We start from the raw sequence: 26735 nt of genomic DNA, 5'->3' as shown, positions 1-26735 counted from the left end.
GAGATGCCTCCGCAGCCCCTGTATTTCCTCATGCAGTGCTGCGGGCATGGTACAGGACATTCTCCTGTACCATGCCCGCAGTGCTGCATCTCCTGTGCCATGCCTGTAATTACTTTGCCATGCCTATACCTACTGTGCCATGCCTATACCTACTGTGCCATGCCTATACCTACTGTGCCATGCCTGTAATTACTGTGCCATGCCTATACCTACTGTGCCATGCCTATACCTACTGTGCCATGCCTATACATACTGTGCCATGCCTGTACATACTGTGCCATGCCTATACCTACTGTGCCATGCCTATACCTACTGTGCCATGCCTGTACCTACTGTGCCATGCCTGTACCTACTGTGCCATGCCTGTAATTACTGTGCCATGCCTGTAATTACTGTGCCATGCCTATACATACTGTGCCATGCCTATACCTACTGTGCCATGCCTATACCTACTGTGCCATGCCTGTAATTACTGTGCCATGCCTATACCTACTGTGCCATGCCTATACCTACTGTGCCATGCCTATACATACTGTGCCATGCCTGTACCTACTGTGCCATGCCTGTAATTACTGTGCCATGCCTGTAATTACTGTGCCATGCCTATACATACTGTGCCATGCCTGTACCTACTGTGCCATGCCTGTAATTACTGTGCCATGCCTGTAATTACTGTGCCATGCCTATACATACTGTGCCATGCCTGTACATACTGTGCCATGCCTGTACTTACTGTGCCATGCCTATACCATCACCTGTACCATGCCTATACCATGACCTGTGCCATGCCTGTACCGTGACCTGTGCCATGCCTGTACCGTGACCTGTGCCATGCCTGTACCGTGACCTGTGCCATGCCTGTACCGTGACCTGTGCCATGCCTGTACCGTGACCTGTGCCATGCCTGTACCGTGACCTGTGCCATGCCTGTACCGTGACCTGTGCCATGCCTGTACCATGACCTGTGCCATGCCTATACCTTCACCTGTGCCCTGACCTGTGCCATGCCCTTACCATGACCTGTGCAATGCCTGTACTATGACCTGCGCCATCTCCTGTACCATGCCCGCAGCCCCTATTTTGTGTCTCGTGGTGGTCCAGTTGGGTCCAGTAGCTGCAGCATTTCCCACCCTAGGCTTATACTCGAGTCAATAAGTTTTCCCACTTTTTTGTGGCAAAAGTAGGGGTCTCGGCTTATATTCGGGTCGGCTTATACTCGAGTATATACGGTATACCATAGTTTGTAGATGCTATAACTTTCATGCAAACCAATCAATATACACTCACTGGGATTTTTTTTTTTTTTTTTACCAATGACATGTAGCAAAATACATCTTAGCCTAAATTTATGAAGAAATTAGATTTATTTTTTTTCAACATTTTTACTTTTTTTAAATTTATATTTCAAAAAAGAAAAACAAAAAGAAATCTCTATTTGTGTGACAAAAATTATATAAATTTAGTTTGGGTACAGCACTGCATTACCAGTTAAAGCGGTGCAGTGCTAAATAGCAAAAAGTAGCCTGGTCATGTAGGAGGTAAAACCTTCTGGAGCTGAAGTGGTTAAAGAAAACAAACCGACTATGTACAGCATTGTTTTGGTTCACCTGGAATGCATTTAGCTAATTTAAACTCAATGTTCAATTAGGCTTTAAGTTTAGTTAGTCTAATATAGTGGCTGCCATTTTTATTCAGGTAAGACAGAATCTATTGACTTGCAGAATACAAGAAGCAGTAATGTAGAGCCATAGGGGTTGATTTACTAAAAGAGATTTAATCAGTCATTCAATCCGGGGCAAAAAAAAGTATTTTTTGAGAAATACTTTGGCAAACAAATGAGCATTCACTTTGCTAGCTGAACAATATTTACTTCTTTTGCACTTCCCCCCACTGTTCATTTCCAAGTAGTAAGAGAGCATATATAATAATTAATTATGGCTGCCACAAAATCTTGGACACATTAACCAAGTGTGATGAATGTATGATATGCTGATGACATTGACAAATTAAAGCATAGAGTAAATATATAATTGGAGATGAAAATTAAATCATGAATTTGTTTTGGAGGCAACTATACTCACTAACACCTTAACTTTCTTGCAAATGTAGGAAATACATAAACCTTTCAGGCCCTGTTTACACCTGAGCATTTTTTGCAGCTCGTAAAATGCCCATCTCTGAAGTTGCAATACACCAACAAGCAAAATCCTATTCATTTCAATGGCCCCTGTTCACATATGAGCTTTTTTTGCCTGAAGCTCAAAAAAGTACATGAGCTTATTTCTTGGCAGATTACAAGCGTTTTTGGTCAGATGTCAATGCCTGCCTCCAAACACCTGCAAAAACGCTTGAAAAAATGCCTGAAAAAAGCCTTACAAATGCCCCAAAAAACATCTGAAAACAATACACTGGTTAGTCTGTCTTCCCTGGTAATTGCCTTTTCTCACCAATATGAGAACAATATGCTACTTCTTGCAGTCCAATATTGTCCAATTAATGCTTCAGAAAATACAGTAATATAATTTTATCAACTTTGCTTTTATACAGACAGAGCTGGACAACTGTAGGAACTGGTTGCATGAACATTCAAACTTTAATGTATTTACATTTAACCTCTGGCATTTTCTGCATATCTCTGTACCACTTTAGATTTTTAACTGGATTTGAACTGCTTAAATTCCAATACAAATTGAAAGAAAGGTGGTGTTATGAAACTTTTAACCAATAGTGTATATACACTGCTCAAAAAAAATTAAATGAACACTTTGAAAACACATCAGATCTCAATGGTGAAAAATATCATGGTGGATATCTATACTGGTATGGACTGGGTAATGTGTTAGGAACGAAAGGATGCCACATCGTTTGATGGAAATGAAAATTATCAACCTACAGAGGGCTGAATTCAAAGACACTCCCAAAATTAAAGTGAAAAATGATGTAGCAGGCTAGTCTATTTTGCTGAAATTTCATTGCAGCAACTCAAAATGGTACTTAGTAGTTTGTATGGCCCCCACGTGCTTATATGCATGCCTAAAAATGCATCCTCCTAATGAGACGACAGATGGTGTCCTGGGGTATTTCCTCCTGGGGCATCACTAAGCTGAACAGACTGAGGTGCAACCTGGTGGCATCGGATAGACCAAAACATAGTGACCCAGAAGTGTTCTATTGGATTTAGGTCAGGCGAGTGTGGGGGCCATTCAATGGTATCAATTCCTTCATCCTCCAGAAACTGTCTGCATAACCTAGCCACATGAGGCCGGGCATTGTTGTGCACCAGGAGAAACCCAGGACCTACTGCACCAGCGTAAGGTCTGACAGTGGGTCCAAAGGTTTTATCCCAATACCTAATGGCAGTCAGGGTGCCATTGTCTAGCCTGTAGAGGTCTGTGCATCCCTCCATAGATATGCCTCCACAGACCATCACTGACCCACCTCCAAACCGGTCATGCTGAACAATGTTACAGGCAGCATAATGTTCTCCATGGCTTCTCCAGACGCTTTCACGTCTGTCACATGCACTCAGGGTGAACCTGCTCTCATCTGTGAAAAGCACAGGGTGCCAGTGGCAGACCTGTCAATTCTGGTGTTCAATGGCAAATGCCAATCACACTCCATGGATTCAGGGCAGTGAGCACCAGGCCTACTAGAGGATGTTGGGCCCTCAGGCTACCCTTGTGAAGTCTGTTTCTGATTGTTTGGTTAGAGACATTCACACCAGTTGCCTGCTGGAGACCATATTGTAGGACTCTGGCAATGCTCATCCTGTTCCTTCTTGCACAAAGGAGCAGATACTGGTCCTGCTGATGGGTTAAAGACCTTCTATGGCCCTGCCCAGCTCTCCTAGAGTAACTTCCTGTCTCCTGGAATCTCCTCCATGCTCTTGAGACTGTGGTGGGAGAAACAGCAAACCTTCTGGCAATGGCACATATTGATGTGCCATCCTGGACCCGAACCAAATGCAAAACTAGTAAGAAAAAACAGTCAGAAAAGATGAGTATGGAAAAAAATTCAGTGGCCTCCACCTATAAAAGCATTCTGTTTTAGAGGTTGTCTCATTGTTGCCCATGTAGTGCCCCTGTTCATTACCACCAAAGCAGCTGAAACTGATTAACAACCCCCTCTGCTACTTTAATTATCAGATCATAATCCCAGGAATTTAATTGACTTCATGCTATACTCTGAATAAAAAGTGTTCCTTTCATTTTTTTTTTGAGCAGTGTATTAGATTCCCTTGAAAACATCATATACAGGTGTACTTAAAAGAAAGTCTCAGTGTGATGTAAGCACATTAGTTGTGGGGTGTATTAGAATTATAATTGGGACTATGATATTGAAAAGATGAGTGCTTAGTAAAGCTCAGGCTGGTCCATGCAAACATTGCATTCTAAAAATGAAATCAACAACAGTATAACATCGATATGGGACATTTACCTTTACAGGATAGGACACAGATTTCTCTGTATGTAGCTGATAACCCTTAGACAATATGCCTTCCACATGTGGCTTTTTAGCGATTATAACATCCTCTATTTCCTAAAAGAGGGAAAGAAAATACACGTGAATGCAGAATAATAATGCTAATAAAACAATATATGATATGGTTGAGTTACTGAATTAGTAGTAAAAGTTCTAATATAGTAAATAGGGTGAAGCCATGTTAACTTGGCAATAACAGTCATGTGCTGGGGAAATTGGAAAAGAAGATATATTTGTATATGATTACATGATGGATGTGAACTGCTTTGCTACATTTACTTTGCTAATTGAACCTTTACTACTTTTTAAATCAACCCAAAATGTATGAATGAAACTCAGTTACAAAGCAGCATTAGTTTAAATGGTTTATCCATATTAAAATTCTGTAAATTGATAAAAATAAAGAATTACAATGTGTATTTTAAATCACATTCTTCACATCTGACTAAATGTTTGCAGAGTGCTAAACATTTCCCCCCACAGTACTTTTTCTGCTTCACAATGTCCTCGGTTTGATGGCCAGGATCATTCAACCCACTTTATCTTGATCCACTATGGCTTATTAATGGACAGTGAAAGGGTAATCAGCACTGAGAGGAGTTCATCTCTGATTCTGATTTCTCTTCTTTTCTCTATGCTTCTTGCCAGGAATTGAAATTAATGGCTCCCTGTACTGCTTCTTTTTTTCACACTCAAGCCCTGCTGCACAGGGTCTGTAAGACGCTAAATCAGGTTGAATTCAGGTATTTACACTGCTTGAATTTAAAAATGTGTTAAATTATGTATCATTTAATATCATCACAATGGGAGCTTCCAAAATGTCACATCCAAATATCAAATTGAAACAAAGGAAGCAGAAAGAGTATATACCCCTGCTCTGCCACCAACCACTAATGGACTTAACCCTCCTAGCGGTAACCCCGAGCGTGACTCGGGGTGGATTTTCTGTGCTAGGATCGGTATCCTCGAGTCACGCTCGGGGTGGATGTGCAGAGCGCGCAGTGGTCTCTTACCTTCTCCTGGCGATCCAGCGATGATCTCCCATTGCTGAGATCGCCAGCCGTCTGAGATCCCCGCCGCTCGTCTGTCCTCCGTCGGTGTGATGACTTCCTAGTTCCATTCCCTGCAGCAGCAATGCTGCATGGGAGCGGAACTAGGGAGGGAAATTCAAACATTGAACGTTGCACAAAACACAAACACACACATAACATTTATATTATATATATATATATATATATATATATATATATATATATATATATATATATATATATATATATATATATATGTATGTATGTATATATATATAATATAATATAAATGGTTTGAGAGTAACTTGGTTTGAGAGCGCTTTGCAAGACAAGCACATTTTTAAAATAAATTTTGACTTGATATACAAGCGATGTCTTGATATACAAGTAGCGTCATGTATAAAAAAGAAGAGAGGAGCCTCTAAAGTGTAGCAATATGGTTACATTTAATGAAGGTTCAATATTTAGCAACTCACATGGTTGATGATTAAAACAGGCACATCTAAGTATGCAGGCATCTGGGGTAAAGCTGTCCACATAGATCATCCCCTGCACTGCCATCTTCATCATCCCTTCCCCGCTGCACTCCACGAGTGATTCAAAGCCTCACTTTCAGATCACTCTACTGCAGGCTATTCTTCCCGGTCACGATTGCAGACTGACAGTGGTGACAGCCGGTGGTTCAGAAGATGGTCTATGACTGTGGACAGATTTACCCCGGATGCCTGCATACTTAGGTGTGCCTATTTTAATCATCAACCATGTGAGTTGCTAAATGTTGAACCTTCATTAAATGTAACCATATTGCTACACTTAGAGGCGCCTCTCATCTCTCTTATATTCTTTAGCTCTGCTAGATTTTGCTTCTAATCCCCTTGGGAAGGCTGCATATTGTGGATGGACATTTTATGGTTACACAACTTATCATATTGCTATAATATTTGTATATAGACTATAAACCGAAGGACTTGTGGAACGAATCATCTGAGTTTCCATTATTTCTTATGGGGAAATTCGCTTTGGTATAAGAGTGCTTTGGATTACAAGCATGCTTCCAGAACGAATTATGCTCGCAATCCAAGGTTTAACTGTATATATACACACACACACACACACACACACATATATATATATATATATATATAATATAACGCATGAATTATAATCTAATCAATAATATAATTTTATTGATTAGATTATAATTCATGCATTTGTGTTACAAATTTATCACATCTGGGATGTCTATTAGAGTCTTGTTTTGGTCAGGTTTAAGTCAGTAATTACTAAGAATTGTAGGCCTATAATACATAACGACAAATTTCCATGAAAAAAAATTGTACCGCTTTTGGAACAGAATTCCTGACAGAATCATACCGCTAGGGAGGTTAATTGCAAAATCATGAGATACAAGATTAAAATTTAGATTTCCGTATAAAAGATGAGAATTTAATACTATTTCACACAGCACTTTACATGCATGGTGATACTAAGCTCAGCTTGTTTAGTCTAAATGAAACTGTAAACTAACATTAATTATCTACACAATGTATATTCATTTAGTATATCAGTGTTATTAAAGCAGAGCTTCAGACAGAGATAGAGGACAAAAAGGTTTGCAACTATTTAATAATTAAAATGAAACATGAAACAAAGGGAGCAGAAATGGTATATACTCCCCTCTGTCACCATCCAATAACGGACCTATTGGCACATCACCAGATACATGATTAAAATTTAACATGTTTTATATAATATGCATAAAAAGACAGATAATGCCATAAAATACCTGGAACAAAAGTAGAGTCCCCAGAAGTCTAAAACATTCATCAATACCCAACACTGGATTGGATAGCAAAACTCCAATAGTATTTTTCCATATGTAGCATAAATTAGGTAGGCAGTGTCACAAATAGGCTTGTCCAAATCCAAGCACATAAAAGGGCCTGTCTTCCTCATTGTTTGTGGAAATTTTAAGGACATTGCTTTATCTTGAGCATTCAGTCAGCAGGTAATTTTTCTCTATGGTGTGTTTTCCTCCCTCTATGCTCTATTTCATCTATTAGCTGCTGCATTATAGGGCCCAGGTATTTACAGTATGTACTGTTTCCCTCTTGTCACTTTTTTTTGATCTTAGGTGTGATCTATATATGCGTTGGGGCCATTGACCTAATTTACAGAGTATTTACATTTGTCTGATGAGTTATTAAATCTTGGAGGGAACTGGGCAGTTTGCCCATTGGGGTCATCTATTTTACATAATACCTGTTTTATAATCTGAAAGAGTGTATTAATGTGCCTTCATGAAATATTAAATTTCATGATACCAGAGAATTCATTTTAGCTAATGCCCACTTTCCAATGGCATGTTAAACACATCTCATCCTGGACACTTAACAGTTAGGCGCGGCATACAGATTACAGACACATTGATAAGTGTAACATATTAAACACATTTCATTCATCCTGGACACTTAACTTTTGCATATGGATTACAGACAAACACCTGAACACATTGACAATTACTTACATATTAACACATCAGACAGTTGAGCCGAGACGGAACGGCTTTTCCACAAACGAAATTTCAGACACACTACACCCCACATTTACAGCACTATGTTAGGGAAAACAAAAGCCTTTTCATGTATTGTTTTAGTAGAGATATATTCTATTGTTAAACTGACCCATGGATTGTACACTAGTTTGAACTGGTTTTTCCCTCTCATATGTCCCATAAATATGGGAGCCGAACATGAAATAAATTAGATGTATCTGCATTAAGCTTAAGTGCTGTGTGTCTTTGCATCTCCTAGCCAGCGAGAGAAAATTCACTACACAGGGGAGTTAGGACTGAAGGGTCTTAGGTCCGGGACCTAAATGCAAAATCATCTTGCAATTGCCTCCTGACGAAAATGAGCTAACTTAATCTGCTGCCTCTTATTTTTTTTTTACTTTATGGTTACTCTCTTTACTGCCCTTATAGGTAATTGCCTTTTGAATACACATTACTCCTTTGGTCTGTATAGCTGGATCTTTTCATTACCCCATAGATATTCACCCTATAATAGAATGAATAGAGTACCTAGAATATTATTGGCCTTTTTTAAGTAGTTAATTTCTATTGCTTTATTCTATGATTGGGAATATCCATCTATTTGAATTACCATTCAAACAGATGGATTTTATTTATTATTCTTTTATCTTCAGGGTTGATTCATTTACCACCATTTGAAATTAATATGTGACCTTGGGGTTGATTGCCCTATGTGCCCCTGTGTCTGCATTGTACTCTGTTTACGTGGTGCTCTCTTCATGGCCAGAACATGATGTGAGAATAAGTACTATTCCCAATCAAGAATATAATATGTTGATAATAATAATATTATCATTATGTTTCTCATTTTGTAACTTTGTTTATATATTTAGGTGTTATCTTCATACCCGTTGGTCATGATGAAGTAATTCCATTGAGAAACACATAGACATCTGGATTTGGACGGGTCTATTTGTGACACTGCCTACAATTTATGCTACATATGGAAAATGTTAATCTAGTGTTTGGTATTGTTGAATGTTTTGGACTTCTGTGGACTCTAAGTTTGTCCCTGGTATTTTATGGTGTTATCTGTCTTTTTATGCAAATTATAATAAACTTGGTAAATTGTAATTGTGTATGTTGTGATGTGCCCATAAAGTCCATTAGTGGTTGGTGGCAGAGGGGAGTATATACCCTTTCTGCTCCCTTTGTTTTGTATTTTTGTATTAAGGTATTACTGAACCCAGGACCCTGCATGCACTATATCTAGTCTCCCACAGTACACATGATATGGAAATGTAATTATTTTAGTAAATATAAATTGCTAAATACCTTTTCTCACCAGAAGTATATAGCAGTCTTATGACTTCAATGAGTGTCTGGTTAAAGCTTGTAGAAGGAGATTTTATTCTATCCTATGAGGCTGCAGGACCCCTGACCCTCTGTCTGTACAGTGCTGATTACAAGAAAAAAAAAAAACCCTCTAGCAATACACACCAAACCGAGTATATGCAGAGTTCCCCTAAGACTCTGTTCTATCAGGAGATAGATTGAGGACTGTGTAAGAATGGGAGGCTCAGAGAAGACAGAATCATATAGCCTTTTACACAATTGAAATGATTAACCCCTTGGGTTTCACAGTGAGTATAACAAGCATGCTTTACTGCACATAAAGACTGATTTTACTGTTGTGGGTTTAGTAACACTTTAATTATTAAACAGTTGCAACAATTTTTGTCTTTTATCTAGAGTTCTGCTTTATTGCCAGGGATATACTAAATAAATATACATTGTACAGATAACTTATGTTCATTTACAGTTTAATTTAGACTAAACAAGCTGAGGTTAGTATCACCATCCATGCAATGTGCTGTCCAAAATAGTATCAAATTCTTATCTTTTGTATGGGAATCTAACCAGAACCTTTAGAGAAACTTAACTTGTATTGTTTTTTATTTAAATTGAATCCACATTTACAATCATTTAAAAGTTGTAAAATGCTTTTGGTTCTGTATCTCTCAGCTCAGCTGCCCCAAATTTCCGATCATGGTGCTCACACTGTACAAAACAAAGTCTTATCACCTGACCGCCATGCCAGGACTATAATTCTACACTACATGTCTTTGGAGCTACTGAGGAGGAGGGACATCTCTGGGCTTCAGAGCTGCCTATGCAGATGTCTGTTATTCTGAGTCTGCAATTGGAATCTTGTTTGTAAGGAAGAATATAGCAGGATTCCATAGGGCTCCATCAAGTAGCATAGTCATCCAAAAGATAAACTCTTAGCAGAGGCTATTTTCAAAGGCTAAATACAAAGCAGTGACAAGCTTACAAAGAAAGGCACCCAAAAAACATTGTAAGTGTTGATGTCTGCTGCAATATATGTTTTTTTTTTTTAACTTGGAGTGTTTAATAACACTCTAAATATTGTCTTGGCTATTTTCATATAACCTCTGTGTTTGCTGTGTGTGATTAAGGATACACAAGAGTTTTTCATTGCCGTTGTTAGAAGAAATCAAGTGGCATAAGATGTATGAGCAGCAATTTTGCACATCTTAATGTGTCAGAGAGAAACATTTTAAATACATAAAACATTAACAAACTTTAATAATAGATTTTTAAAAGGCCATTTGCCAGTGGGAAGCAGAAATCATGACAGATTTTGCCTGTCAAGTAGCAATTTTTCGAAAGGTCTACGGCAAATGTGACACTGCATTAATACACACAGACATTAACATGAAACTAGCACTCAGACTCTGCTTCTAAACAGATTTACACTCTGCTTTTTCAGAGGAAAGATGTTCAAAAGAGAATAATACTGTTATATATTGCCACCATAAAAATAAACTTTCCAGCCAACAGCCACAATAGTGCATCAATACATTTTTGAAGTCTACTGATGCACACTTGGCTTGATCCTTCTTTGCCACCTGATCAGCCTTTTTTTTTTGGGTATATTTTCCCAAACTGGACATTTGCTTAGAAAAATTTTGAGCAATACAGCGAAATGGATAGAAAAGAATTCAAGACTCCTAATGAAAATTGGTGCTACTGATTGACAGTTCTATAGCGGAGACTTGTCCAAGGGTGGTCAAAAATAACACATAAGTTACAATTCCTACAAATAAAAAATCCCTGCACTAAAGATTGTAAACTGTAGGGGTCAGTTAAACATTTACAACTCTGCTGTTTTACACATCCTATGTTGTGATTGCTGTGTTTAAAAAATGCTTTCATTTGTTTTTGACATTTTCTTTTTTTTGTTAACTGATTGTGCATAGAACTAATTATTGCATGAAAGTTGTATATTATATTGTAACTGACAGAAACTATTTTTAAAGGTGAACTCTAAAAGTGAGACAACTGAACAGCTTGGAAATGTTCAGCTTGTCTTCCATTTAAGGCCTCATGCACACTGGGTGTTTAGCTCTGGTGAGGAAGGCCCTGGAGTTCTGCCTCAGCTGAAAACCAGAAGCACAACATCTAATCCCACTGCCTGTCAATTTCTATTAGAGTCTTACATCTGCTGCAGATAGAAGAGGCTGTGCGGTGCACTCAGCAGTACTTTTCTTCAGGGCAGTATGCATCCAAAGATGAATACCTGGAACGTAAGCAGTCTGCGTTCTGGGTGGCATTCTTCCCTGGGCTCATGGTGCCCTAAACTCAATTTCTGCTGAATTCATGGTTTATTCTGGTCTAGCTGCAGCAGCTGTCAGACTCTCATAGATTTTAACAAACTGCTGGTAGCAGGATTGGATGTTCCACCTGTGCCCTTCAGCTAAGGCTAAACATTGGATTCTCATGTGCTGGGGCTAAACACCTAGTGTGCATGAGCTAGAAAGAATTAGTAAGAAAAATGGCGCCTCCTATGTGTACCAAATGAATTAATCATCGTCACTTCCAGTTCTTGGTGGAACGCAGCTGACGCGCATGCCGGTTCCTGGAGCGGATTGGTGCTAGTCACTGCATTTCTAAAATGCCTACCAGTGGGTGCCACTTTAGGAAAATTTGAGTGAATTTACAATTGTTTTAAATGAGACTATGGGATTTTTAATAAACGTATTGCACCTGCACCTGCGTTATGCTTTTCTCTGGGAAAACGTATGCTTTTGAGACTGATTCAACATTTAAAGATAAGATATACATATCTGACTAAGCCCTGACCATTTTGGAGTGAGGAGAATAGTTTGGAAGATGGGAGGCTTTAATGGGGGACCCTTATTACATGCAAAGCTGTGGGAGTCCTGGTGGGCCGAATCTGTCTGGTGAGTGGCCCTCCATACTAAGGTGGAGGAGCCCCACTAATGAGCACATGCGTAATGGGAATAAAGAGCACAACCAAGCACGGGGTGTAGAAGATACCCAATTATATACAGCATACCAACTGTTTATATTGTTTTAAATGTACATTGGAATTTTTAATATATATTGATCTGTATTGTTTTTCCACAATATACACATGGATATTTTTTTGTTTATGTTTTTATATGATTTGCTAAACACAAGATAGTCACTATATATCTTTTTTGTGTGCATTACAATCTTACCACGCAGCGCCTCAAATTTAAACTGATAGCTCTAAAGTATTGTTTCCCACAAAGTAAACTTTTCAGCACAATAGGACATTAAGAATATTAATTAAAAAAAGCTCTTTGCACATGTGTTTTTTATACAATGTTTATACTGCATATTCTCAGTTACCTCTTTATTAGATAAAACTGTTTAGTAAATCAGGCATTAATCAAGTATGCAGATATGGTTAAGAGTAGAGTTAGGCAAACCTTTCGGCCCAAGCATGAGTTTGGGCTGAACATTGGCTGTTTGCCTGTTCGACAAACACCCGAATTGTCGGGGGTGTTCGACCATTTGAACAGCCTGCTGAATGACCACAATGCACTGCACCACAGCACGGTGCTTTGAAAGCCCTAATTGTCTTAAGCAATGAAAGCTTTGCCCAATCAGGGCACAGAGCACTGTCAGACCCAAGATTAGAGAAAGTAATGATGACTCTCTTCAATCATGGCTCATTGCTCTTTGTCCCACCCCGCACTATTAAAATATTCTCCTCATAGCGGCCATTTGCAGTGTGATATTGGCGTGGAGAGAGATAGAACAGGGCTCTGTTCATTGCTACTAGAGAGTTAGTGTGTTATAGTGTGATATTCTGATTCTATTGTCAGTGCAGAATATCCATTTAGTGTGAATCTAGTGATAGTGCAGTGTGAGTGTAGTTTGACCATTCATTTTTATATTAATGTCAGTTTATTTTGTCAGGACAGGTTTCCTGCAGTATATTTCAGTGCCTTACTGCATGTTTAATGCAGTATATATCAGTGGGTTACTGCACATTTAGCGTGGTATATTTTAGTGCGCTGGTGCACATTTACTGCAGTATATCGCAGTGCCCTAGTGCCCTTTACCATAGTATATTGCAGTGTGTCAGTGCAGTTTTACTGCAATATATTGTAGTGTGTCAGTAGAGCATGTGTGTGTAGTGGTTACTCAAGTTAAACTGCACCAAACACCACTTTCCATTGATTAAAGTGCATCCATGTACACATTTTCACATCTTTTTTTTAAAAAATGCCCCCTCCATCATGTCTGGGAGGCCAACAAGGAGAAGCAGACGTCCCCAATGCACTGTGAGGGGGCCAGCAGGCTATGTGGATGTATGTGGACAGGTAAATGTGGACATGGTCCATCCTCAGGTAGGGCATAATGTCCTCTGGTTAGTGATGCTGCCTGTGCTATACAGCCACAGCATGCAGAAGAGGTGGTGGACTGGCTTACTAAACCCTCCTCATCCTCCTCATCCTCCATCACCCAAGCAGAGACTAGTGCAAAGTCCACCACAGCTCCCAGAGTGGCTTATCCTGCCTCCTTGTCCACCACCAAAGCCCAAAGCCTAATTTTATTGCCACTGTTTGACCGGGGCAAATCATTTAAATTTTTGACAGCAAGGCCAATTCTTACTTTTATCAAGAGTACCACTTTAGGGTTAAGATGTGAAGGCACCACCAACGCTCCCAAAGCCCAATTTTTCTGCACCTGCTACTTCTATCCAAGGTCTTCGAAAGAGACACCAGAATTTATCCAAAAAATCTCTAGTCTTGTTCTGAGTGCATAAAATGATGGCCTCGTCATACAGACTGGCTCCCCTAGCCATTGTTTATAAAATAAAGAAAGCATGAATGGAAAATGTAATTTATTTGGCCATATAAATGTCATTATTGCTGCAGCAGGTTCTATATATAGTACAGATGTGCCACATAACAGGCAGACTAAGGGGACCCCCAAGCACTATATTTAAAGCGCAACTCCACTTTTGTTGAGAAAAAAGCATGCCCCTCTGGGTGATCTATGTACATTACAAGGATTTTAACAAACTATGTTGCAGATTTCTACCTTTTGTTATTCTGAAGAAATCACTGTTTGTTCCTCTGTGCCTCTGTGCTAAGTGGGTCAAATGGGAGTGGTTTCATAATTATCTATCAGCTCTGGCAGTTGCAGGGCACTAATGAGGAAAGCTGCTGAGCCTGCATCCCTTTGGACCTGTTCCTATTGGGAGTATCTCCCCAAAAATTAAATTTTTGTTGCTGGGGATGCCAAAAATCTGACTTGTATTTTAAGCATATTTTGGTGAGCTAATCAAACAAGCAGGACATTATGTTTCTGGGGTGTGGTCAGTACACACTCTGTGTACAGATCAGCTTCAGGTAGCCATATTGCATTGCATTTTCAGAAAATTACAATAGTTGCAGATTGAAAAGGAAAGGTAATTTTTAATTACATTCAATTACAATATGATTTGTGTCGCAATTGTATATGCTTTATTGTTTTTTCTTTATTTGCCATTTTTATTCCCCATGAAAGTGAAGTTACCCTCTAAAGGAATTTTTTATGGTTTCTCTTTATGCATTAGTAAATCACTGCATATTGAAAAATTATGTTTTTTACAAAATTTGTTTTCATTGATACATGTCCCCCAGGGCTGTACCCGGACCCCGTAATGGGCACTTTTGATTTTTCCAGTTTGGTTCCCATAGATTTCAATGGGATTCGTTTTTTGGTTCCGAACATTTGGAATGTTCGAAAGCTCTGCCACAAACTGACCAGGGGGTCGTTCAGCTCATCTCCAGTTCAGAGGTTTGATTGTTGGCTGATCAAACATTAGGGTTGGAAAGATATGTGATCTAATCTACTTTGATTGTTCAGTGATTGCTGGTGGCAGATGTGTTTGTTACAGCATATTAGAAACAGATGACATGCAAGTTTCAGAAAATGGTGCAAGAATGAATTACATGCAGAATTTGGCATTTCTATGTTTGTCACCCTGTCAGGAGCTGTTAGGAAGTCTAACCACTCAAATGATTACTTTTCACAATAGTAACATACAGAAGTGCAATACATTAAATAGTAGAGTCAACATTTGATTTATGGTGTGGGATGTATGAGGATTGTGTGTATACAGTATGTGTATAAATTCTGGCAGTTTACAAATGAAGGTATCGGGGGAGGGGGTGTTTTAGCAGGTGAGAGTTGCTTAGGAAGCCAAGAAAAGCTTTGAAAAATGAACTCTCTAATGTAAGACTTGTGGACTGTAGAAATAAAAATACCTAATGGATAAGTTCACCTTTTGTAACGTGTTACATGTTACAATGTCAAAGGAAAAGGTTCATAAGCAACACAATATGAAGCAGACCCATGTGCATGAAGTGAAATGAATGGCAGCCTCAGCTCGGACTCTAGCCAGGCCATGCCTCAACACATTTTGCTCCATCCCCATGATTAAGCTCCAAGGGGAGGAGCGCAATGCATTGGGGGCATGGCCTGGCTGAAGTCTGTGCTGAGGCTACCATTCATCTCAATTCATGCACATGGGTCTGCTTCATGATGTGTGGCTCATGGACCTTTACCTTTGACAATGCTGCAGCTTGGAGCTAGGATGAGCTCCCTGTCCCTATCTACACTCACAATGGTCTAGGTAGGACTTTACCTCTCTACCCAAGCGGCACCTAAATTTTGTCTTTTTGGGTCAAATGTTACATGTTACATCGATATTCACATGTTACAGATGCACCGGCCCCCGACACTCCCTGATTCATACAAGGTAAGAGCAGACAGCTTGCAGTTACAGTTTGCAAAAGCCCTGCATAGCATCCGCAACCTGTTGATCATGTTTGCAAACCTTTTCAGGCTCATAGTAAAATAAATAATAAATGTACATTTATTTACCTGCAAAAAAGGTGTGAATTTATTTTTTTTTATTTTTTTTTACAAAGGTGAACTGATCCTTCATTGCACTGAAGAAAATTATGTATTTGTGTTAAAATTTTGAAAATAACATCAGCCTTTTAAGATACTATGTTGGATAATAAACTATTTTTTGTAACCGATTAACAATATTTTATTGTTACAGACAATTAATTTTAATGTTTGCAAGTAAAAATTGCTGGATCTTCACCTGGCCATATGACCAAGTAAATGTATGATTCCTGCAGTACAACAATGTTCTTACATCAATGAACTTAGGGGGTTAAAACTTGGTCTTAGCTGCCAGTCACCAACTTAGAAATTAAGGTTGATAGATGGAAAACAAAACATAGTGCATCCAGTTACTTTTTCTCATTTCCATCATGCTGGGGAATTTTCTTTTATTTATCGACAATTAGGTTTACCGGACCCTAGCCACACACCTAATTCTCCATCTAACTGCAAGCTGTCAGCTTTATAATGAAGTGATTGACAAGGAATGGCACTGTTATTCCAGAGGAAGCCTATATAAGACTAAAACAAAAGCATTTATTTTCAGCAGTGTCTTTTCTATTTTACACTAACAAATGTTCATCAGGTTTAGCAGTCATAACAACCAGGTTCATTTTAATATTTATTAAAAATCTTTTAAAATCTAGGGATTGCATGAAAAATACTGAATATTACCACTCTAACACAAATAAAAAATTAAGGGATTTGGTTTGCCTTTGGAAATTATTTTCTCTCAATCTTTGGATATATTTCTTTATCTATCTTATTATACGTTCTCAAAACAAGCATTTCATATAATGAGGACCTATAGATAACTGCACTGTACAGTATATAATTATTAACAGTAACATTTCACTACTGAGAAATTATAGGCTATAGAATTCAGTAACACACTTTATCAGCCTTAAATCCATCACAGCAAGTATCCATACCTTTCTATGTCACAGAACACTTATAAACCACTTTCAGCATAATTTTTCACTTCTATCAGTATTTTTTTTTTTTTATAGACATTTGTTCTAACATTTTCCCATCACTTTTTATGTGAAAATAGCCAATAGATAAAGATGATCCACAGGGAAGAACAGGACTACACCAAAATCAATATTTCTTTATGTATGGGTGTATTTCCTGTACACATAGGACTTGAATAAGGCAGATTCTCTAAAAAGTCAAATAAAAAATAGCTTGAAACAGCAAGAAATGTGACAGGAGAGAGACAAGAGAGAAACATCAACTATGATAACCTTAAAAGAAAAGTCACCTGCCCACCCTCATGTTCTCACATAGTTTTGGAACAGGAAAAGCATGAGACAAACCTATGTAATAGTTTTCAAAGCTTTGCCACAGAAACATTCATGTCTAGTAAGACTGTATAATACAAAACAAATGGGCATTTACATGCATGGTAAATTCAGCACAAAAAAAGCATAAGCCTATTTTCTTTTCAATTTATGAATAAATATAAACAGATTGTCTCAATATGGAGTCTTTCATGTATTAACAAATGTTCACATTACAAATTTAAGCTAAGAAAATGCTAATTAATATGGATTTTGAAGTGCATAATGTGCATGCTGATTAATGGTAAATTAGAATTAAAGTGAATATTTAATACACACAATATGCTCACAGTTTCTCATTATGCTTTGGATTATATTTTGATTCATGCAAATAACATAAACTTTATGACTATTTTGGAAAATAAATAGCAGGTACTGACTACATGGAAAATTACAGCAAAAAAAAAAAAAAAAACAGCCCCACTTAGAAAAGTACCCAAATTTCTGTTTCACTAGAGCAGCCATTTAAATTCTAACTGTCATTTTTCAAGTATACTGATACCTTTGTACTTCTCTTTTACCATTAACATCATATGTTAATACAGGTACTTGCTTAAATTGACATGTATATATATATATATATATATATATATATATATATATATATATATATACAGTGGGTACGGAAAGTATTCAGCCCCCCTACATTTTTCACTCTTTGTTATATTGCAGCCATTTGCTAAAATCATTTAGGTTCATTCTTCTTCCTCATGAATGTACACATAGCACCCCATACTGACAGAAAAACACAGAATTGTTGACATTGTTGCAGATTTATTAAAAAAGAAAAACTGAAATATCACATGGTCCTAAGTATTCAGACCCTTTGCTGTGACACTCATATATTTAACTCAGGTGCTTTCCATTTCTTCTGATCATCCTTGAGATGGTTCTACACCTTCATTTGAGTCCAGCTGTGTTTGATTATACTGATTGGACTTGATTAGGAAAGCCACACACCTGTCTATATAAGACCTTCCAGATCACAATGCATGTCAGAGCAAATGAGAATCATGAGGTCAAAGGAACTGCCTGAAGAGCTCAGAGACAGAACTGTGGCAAGGCACAGATCTGGCCAAGGTTACAAAAAGATTTCTGCTGCACTTAAGGTTACTAAGAGCACAGTGGCCTCCATAATCCTCAAATGGAAGATGTTTGGGATGACCAGAACCCTTCCTAGAGCTGGCCATCTGGCCAAACTGAGCTATCGGGGGAGAAGAGCCTTGGTGAGAGAGGTAAAGAAGAACCCAAAGATCACTGTGGCTGAGCTCCAGAGATGCAGTCAGGAGATGGGAGAAAGTTGTAGAAAGTCAACCATCACTGCAGCCCTCCACCAGTCGGGGCTTTATGGCAGAGTGGCCCGATGGAAGCCTCTCCTCAGTGTAAGACACATGAAAGCCCGCATGGAGTTTGCTAAAAAACACCTGAAGGACTCCAAGATGGTGAGAAATAAGATTCTCTGGTCTGATGAGACCAAAATAGAACTTTTTGGCCTTAAGTCTAAGCGGTATGTGTGGAGAAAACCAGGCACTGCTCATCACCTGTCCAATACAGTCCCAACAGTGAAGCATGGTGGTGGCAGCATCATGCTGTGGGGGTGTTTTTCAGCTGCAGGGACAGGACGACCTATCGAGGGAAAGATGCAATCGAGGGAAAAGATGAATGCGGTCAAGTACAGGGATATCCTGGACAAAAACCTTCTCCAGAGTGCTCTGGACCTGAGACTGGGCCGAAGGTTTACCTTCCAACAAGACAATGACCCTAAGCACACAGCTAAAATAACGAAGGAGTGGCTTCACAACAACTCCGTGACTGTTCTTGAATGGCCCAGCCAGAGCCCTGACTTAAACCCAATTGAGAATCTCTGGAGAGACCTAAAAATGGCTGTCCACCAACGTTTACCATCCAACCTGACAGAACTGGAGAGGATCTGCAAGGAGGAATGGCAGAGGATCCCCAAATCCAGGTGTGAAAGACTTGTTGCATCTTTCCCAAAAAGACTCCTGGCTGTATTAGATCAAAAGGGGGCTTCTACTAAATACTGAGCAAAGGGTCTGAATACTTAGGACCATGTGATATTTCAGTTTTTCTTTTTTAATAAATCTGCAACAATGTCAACAATTCTGTGTTTTTCTGTCAGTATGGGGTGCTATGTGTACATTCATGAGGAAGAAGAATGAACCTAAATGATTTTAGCAAATGGCTGCAATATAACAAAGAGTGAAAAATTTAAGGGGGTCTGAATACTTTCCGTACACACTGTATATATATATATACAGTACATATGCACATCAAATTTAACTTTTGCACCCAGCACACACAGCTCCTGCACTCCCACACCAGGGGATCAGGTAGGAGTAGGGGATTTTCTTTCTCTTGGTTGTATTTTTACTGTGTTTGGCTTTTTCTCCATACCTAACTATCCACCTGGTGGCCATGATTGCCTAGGAACCACTTGGAACCCTGCGTGTGTTTGGGCCCTCTCTTCCGGCATCTGGTAGCAACGTCCTGATGGAGTCACATTACGCCGGAAGTGACGTGGGGATGATGGAAGATAGCGGGTTGTTGAAGCGCTCGCATGGTGGTTTTCCACTGCATGTTTCCTTTCACATCCTGGATGGATTGACCACAATTATTGGTGCTGTCTTCTTGTGTGTTCATTGGTGGATTTCTGTCAATGGTTGGATGTACTGAATAGCTGGCACTATATATACAGTACTGTTTGATGTGGATTTTGTGTCTGTGGGCCATGGTGATTTATACTATTTCTGTCTTATGTGCAGAGGTAAGATAATGCTGGTTGGTACACTCGAGCTTAAGGTTCTTGTCTTTTCTTTTTGATGCTAATGATTCATCAAATCATTTGTCTCTCTTTCATCCTTGAAAGTTTGTTGAATTTTCTTAATACTAAGGAAGCCCTTTCCTTGCTGAGACATATCTTCCCTAACTTATGTTGGCTCTGGCATCTACTCAGCATAATTCCTGAACACGTTAGGAATAGGATATATTACAAGGGTCTTTCTTGGCCAATTTATATGTGAGTGGCTTTTTTGATGTAAATACATTTTTATATATACTTAGGCATCATTTATATGGCCTTAAATATGGGATAATTTCCCCATTTTGGTTATAACATTGTGACTACTGGTCATTTTATTTTCCCTCTTCTTAATTATAGACGGATGTTTGGGAATAATTTGATACCCCTTGTGAATCTTCAGTCATACACAGTGTGGATCACTAAGTGGCTACACACTAATTCTTGTAGTTGATGTTTGACATGCTTTGTAAGTTGTACTAATGTTTTTTTTATAATACATGATTTACTATTTTTTACTATTTTTTAAATGCTTATGATGTGTGTTGTACTCGTATTCTAGATCTTATTGTACCTATGTCCCCCTGATGATTCTGGATGAATTAAAACACATTGAGCCTTATTTTCATGACAATATTGTGGCACTACAATTAGGAATATATTTTAGCATGGTTATCTCTTTGTGGATTATGTCATCAACTACTTAATATGGTTTTATACGTGTTGATTCTAACATGATATAATAAACGTTGCATACTTTTAAATTTTAAGTGCCTAAAAAATTCCAACCAATTCCGACCGTATTTAAATACTTTAAAGTAAAGCCTTCCTTTGCCCATTTGTATAATGTAAACATTTCCCTTAGCTTCCTCTCTACTCAGCAGTATATGCTCACCTCATGCTGTTCAATTCAGGTGTTTGGAGCAAAGTAATCTGTCTGTCACCCTTGGCTAAGGGTGAGCATGGATTTACTCCTCTACTCCCATGTGGCATTAGGTGCCTCCTGAATTAGCCCAGCACAGTCACATAGGGGCAGTAAAGGTTTCATAAGCCCTGTGTAACCTCTAATAAGTTGATTTGGAGCCTTCAAAGGGTTTTCTTTCCCTAGTCTCAGCAGGTGAAGAGAATAACAGGGAGCAGGAAAAAGAATAGTATATGCTGATAAATGTAACTTCACAGTAAATATTTTGTAAACATGAGGATGGCCAACCTCAACAGGCATTTGAGAATCATTTAGGTGCTGAAAAAATGTTTTCAGAACAAAACATTTCCTGATTGTATCAGGCTTACAATAAAAGAGACTGAAAATTCACACACATCAACACACATCTGCCAGACCCATTGGTAACATTGCACTCACGCACCTTACCTGTACAGCAGAACCGCAAGACCAACTTCATAAAAAGATGTAAAATATATTGTTAAAGGTACTGCATGAAAGATTCTGCGTATTTTGCTCTAGCAAACTGAATTTTTTTTTTTTTTTTCCTTCTCTAATGTTGACACTGTTTCTGCTGGAACATACCTTGTACATTGAATACTTTCATGTTTCACTATGTGATACAGCCCATATTCTAATACTTTGATATACTATTTCTTGCATTTTTCAGCCAGTGTCATATCACATTTTCCATCACTCATGTTTCCTTGCCCGGCTCCCCATTTTCTTGTGGGTACTCTTGTCTCTTCAGCTCCCGGATCAGACGTTGGCACCCCACCTCATGGCAGCATTTCTCAATCTGATTTGGCCCAATGAAAGTGTTGTTTCCCCACTTGGGTCATACATTTGTTGAAACTTCACAGTTGTTGGCCAATATAAACGCACAGCAAATATTGATATTTTATTTTTTATTATTTACTTTTAGACAGATCTACTTATATACTCCTGATGAGTGGGCATATTAGACCCACGAAACGCGTAGAGTTTTCAATACAAGATATACCCAATACTATGCTACACGGATGCTGCAATGCTGTCATCATGCGCAATTTGCTGCTATTCTGTCAATTGTTTTCTACATGCTGTACATGTTTTGTAACTATACTTATGGCTATACATTTATATTGATTGTATGCTTTTACTCTACTAATAAATTTTACTCTTTGACTCTTCATGACTATTGTGGCAACCTCATATAAAGTCCCGCCTGGGCGACCGTTCTCTTGTCTTTACAAAATTTTAGGGATGGAGATGTACACAATTGCAAGGGCTAGACCAGTTTTCTTTTACCGAAAATTGTACCCTGGTAACTATGCTTGCTAGATGCTCTTTCAGTTAGGCCGGTGGTCTCCAAACTGTGATCTGGGGGCCAAATGCTGCCCTTTGCTTGCCTCTATCTGGTCCTTGGAACACTATTCTTCCAAATGACACCAATGATGAGGCCCCATTCCTCCCTCTGACACCGTTAATGGGGCAATATTCCTCCCACTGACACCATTGACGGGGCACTATTTCTACTGCTAAGACCAATGATGTTGCACTATTACTCCCACTAACACCGTCCAAGGGGTAATATTCCTCCCATTGGTACCAACTATGGAGCACTATCCCTCCTGTTTTAGGAGGAGGAGACCTCTGAGTTAGGCAGTGAGGAATTTTCAAAATGTAATACCTCACAGCAGTCATTTGAAAATCACCTTTTCACTTATTTGACTTAAGTAAACTGAAATTTGAATGCTTGACATGGTCTTCTGCAATTTCTATATTATAATATATCCCTAAATACTTAGAAATAAAAAAAAAGATGATGGATATATAGATAGATAGATAGATAGATAGATAGATAGATAGATAGATAGATAGATAGATAGATAGATAGATAGATAGATAGATAGATAGATAGATAGATAGATAGATAGATAGATAGATAGATAGATAGATAGATAGATAGATAGATAGATAGATAGATAGATAGATAGATAGATAGATAGATAGATAGATAGATAGATAGATAGATAGATAGATAGATAGATAGATAGATAGACAAGTAGATACTGTATATAGACAAGCAATAAGACTGGAGTTCATGGCAATGACCAAGCTATTCACTTCTCTTCTTTCTGATCTATGCTTATAGGGTCAGAGTTAGTGTGTATGGATTTAGTAGCATCATAGCAACTGATAACCATCAAAATAAACATTTGTAATCATAATTTACCATCAAACTTTAAAACATAGGCTATAAACTCAATAAAACGCCTTTTGCTTATCTTTGTATATGACAAGCAGCCGATAAATTCTTATATTAAGATTCTTTAACAGCCTTTCCGTTGGTAATCATTTTGTTCTCAAATAAACAGAGACTGAAATGAATACCAGGATTAATGTACCATGTTGAAATATACCCATATACTTCTCAGAGTGTATCTAGCCTACATATTGTAATAGACTAATAAAGCCACAACGTCTAATGTTTTATTCAGCGTGCCTATAGGATGGCTCCTACCTGTTCTGTATCAAGGGAGGAACAGTTATTAAAGACAGGGAAGCGTCATCAGATTTATATTTACTGACATCAGTACAATGTTTAGTGGATAAGGAAAAGCCTTTTTTAATGACAGCAAATGTACAGTGATGGTTAAAACCTAAAGTAACTGCATTTGGAGCTGTGACTGCAAAACCTTAGGCTTAATAGTAACACATATTTCTCAGCTACTGTATATCTAATGTAACTCTCAGCAGGATATTTTCAGGGTTTTTAGCTGTGAAACATGTTTATCAGAACACCTGGTATATTTATACCTTTCATAGAAGTGAATTTCATATATATATAATTGGAAGTTATAGGGAATAGCTAAACATACCACTCACATTGAATACAATGGCATCTGGAAAAACAAATGGAGAAACACATTTAAGATTTGTTTGTTTTGTCTCTCAAGACTGTCCTGTATAGTCAAATACTTGTATTTTAAGCAGCCATTTTGCTGCCTTTACTGATTGAAAAAAAAAGGGAAATACTTTACTTTCATGTATGCATTTCAATAATAATATTATTATTGACATCAAGATAATGAACAAATAAAATGGAACAGAATACAATAAAAATCCAAATATATGCATATTAATAATGCACTCTAAAGCTAAAAGGATCAAAATGATGGAAAAACTTGCAAATAAGTGAAATGTATTCTTGATCTTGATGTTTAAAATAAGTGATCAATAGCATACAAGGATTTTACACAATGGGGAGCATTACGGTGTTTTCCATACATGAGTAGATTTTTATTCTGCATGCATGCTTTCTCATTTCTTTACTAAGCCTTGTAAGTCAATAATGCAATACACGTGAAAAAGATTCAAAGATTTAGAGAGTTCACTAAGCCATATGCAGTCGAAACAGCCAAATGCATTTTCATTAAAGAAATCCAATCTACCAACATATTGTTCCATGCATAACATTTAAGCCAATTTAATTGCTTTTTTTAAATGTGGTAATAGACTTTGTTGTCATATCATTCATTTTAGCTTTTTAAAATGTGGAAATATCTAGCTCAGCAAATATTTTAGTACATTTCAGAGAAATAATTGCTATTTGGATTGAGTGTGTAGGTTCATATATTCTTAGTGAGAATAACACACTGTCATACCTATTCTCAGAAGACTATGCTTCTAGTGATATATCATCAGTCACTTTGGAACCTGATGAACAACTGTATGCAGTATGTACAGAATTAACTCAATTTTATACTGAGATGGCCACCAGAGACATAAAATATGATTCAATTAAGCTCCTGTTTTAAATTGTATTTAACCCTGAAAAGGCCCAAATTGTACTGGACCAACAACAAATGTTTTAATTTAGGTTAGATATGAGATTTGAAATACATTTCTTAAAGGCAGGGGTAATGCACTATTGATTGATTTCATTGTATATGGACTGATATTTTATTTTGATTGCTTTAATTATTTTGTTAATCCTACTCAGTAAATAATGATCTCTAAAAAATAAAAAGTATTTTATTACAGTGTGGGCACCTGTCACTCCTTGGTTACAGTATTCCCCTAGAATATAACAGCTTTCCGTCTGTCATATATACAAATATATATACATCCTTAGAGAGAAGTGGTGATATCTTGGTCATCATTGCAGATGCAGTAATGATCAAGATATAGACATAATGTTTTAATGCTGGTACTCTATCCCTTTTACAGGCAATGGAAGGGCCCTCTTCGCCACCCACTGCAAGTTGAAACTAATGCTCAAGACTTCCAATGTTCCTTCCACTCCGTGAAATCAGATACTGGAAGCGAGGAGGATTTCATCACTTCTGCTTTGTTTGTTTACAAGCTGTTATCTGCATGTAAAGCATCTGATCAAACCAATCTCAGTTTGATCAGACGCTTTGGAGGCACACGAGAGATCTGGGGACTATTAGACCCCAGATCTCTCCATAAAGAGGATTTGTTATGGCCCATGCTATCACAAGGGATGTTGTTTAAAGCACTCCTGTCCCCCCCCCCCCCCCCGTGTTCACATAAAGAAAGTAAATGAGCACATATAGTATCTCACAAAAGTAAGAACACCCCTCACATTTTTGTAAATATTTTATTATATCTGTTCATGTGACAACACTGAAGAAATGACACTTTGCTACAATGTAAAGTAGTGAGTGTACAGCTTGTATAACAGTGTACATTTTATGTCCCCTCAAAATAACTCAACACACAGCCATTAATGTCTAAACCGCTGGCAAAAAAGTAAGTACACCCCCTAAGTGACCATGTCCAAATTGGGCCCATTTAGCCATTTTTCCTCCCCAGTTTCATGTGACATTAGTGTTACAAGGTATCAGGTGTGAATGGGGAGCAGGTATATTCAATTTGTGCTATTGCTCTCATCTTCTCATACTGGTCACTGGAAGTTCAACATGGCACCTCATGGCTAAGAAGTCCCTGAGGATCTGAAAAGAAGAAATATTGCTCTACATAAAAATGGCCTAGGCTATAAGAAGATTGCCAAGACCCTGAAACTGAGCTGCAGCACCGTGGACAAGACCATACAGCAGTTTAACAGGACAGGTTCCACTCAGAACAGGCCTCGCCATGGTTGACCAAAGAAGTTGAGTGCACGTGCTCAGCGTCATATCCAGAGGTTGTCTTTGGGAAATAGACTTGTGAGTGCTGCCAGCATTGCTGCAGAGGTTGAAGGGGTGGGGGGGTCAGCCTGTCAGTGCTCAGACCATATGCCGCACACTGCATCAAATTGGTCTGCATGGCTGTCGTCCCAGAAGGAAGCCTCTTCTAAAGATGATGCACA

The 26735-nt window shown here is 38.2% G+C and overlaps 1 protein-coding gene across 1 annotated transcript in view; it reads right to left on the bottom strand.

Moving 5' to 3' along the window:
• The window catches only part of DMD (dystrophin), a 3625631-nt gene that overhangs the window by 1257396 nt on the left and 2341500 nt on the right, over positions 1-26735 (bottom strand). Inside the window, exon 49 of the mRNA XM_082246191.1 lies at positions 4438-4539. Coding sequence (XP_082102317.1) covers positions 4438-4539 — 102 coding nt within the window. The remainder of the gene's footprint in view (positions 1-4437; positions 4540-26735) is intronic.

Source organism: Pelophylax lessonae, assembly GCF_965119305.1.
Source record: "Pelophylax lessonae genome assembly, chromosome: 2".
Taxonomy (NCBI): Eukaryota; Metazoa; Chordata; class Amphibia; order Anura; family Ranidae; genus Pelophylax; species Pelophylax lessonae.
Note: the sequence above shows the minus strand (reverse complement) of the source record. Positions and strands in the feature narration are given on the sequence as shown.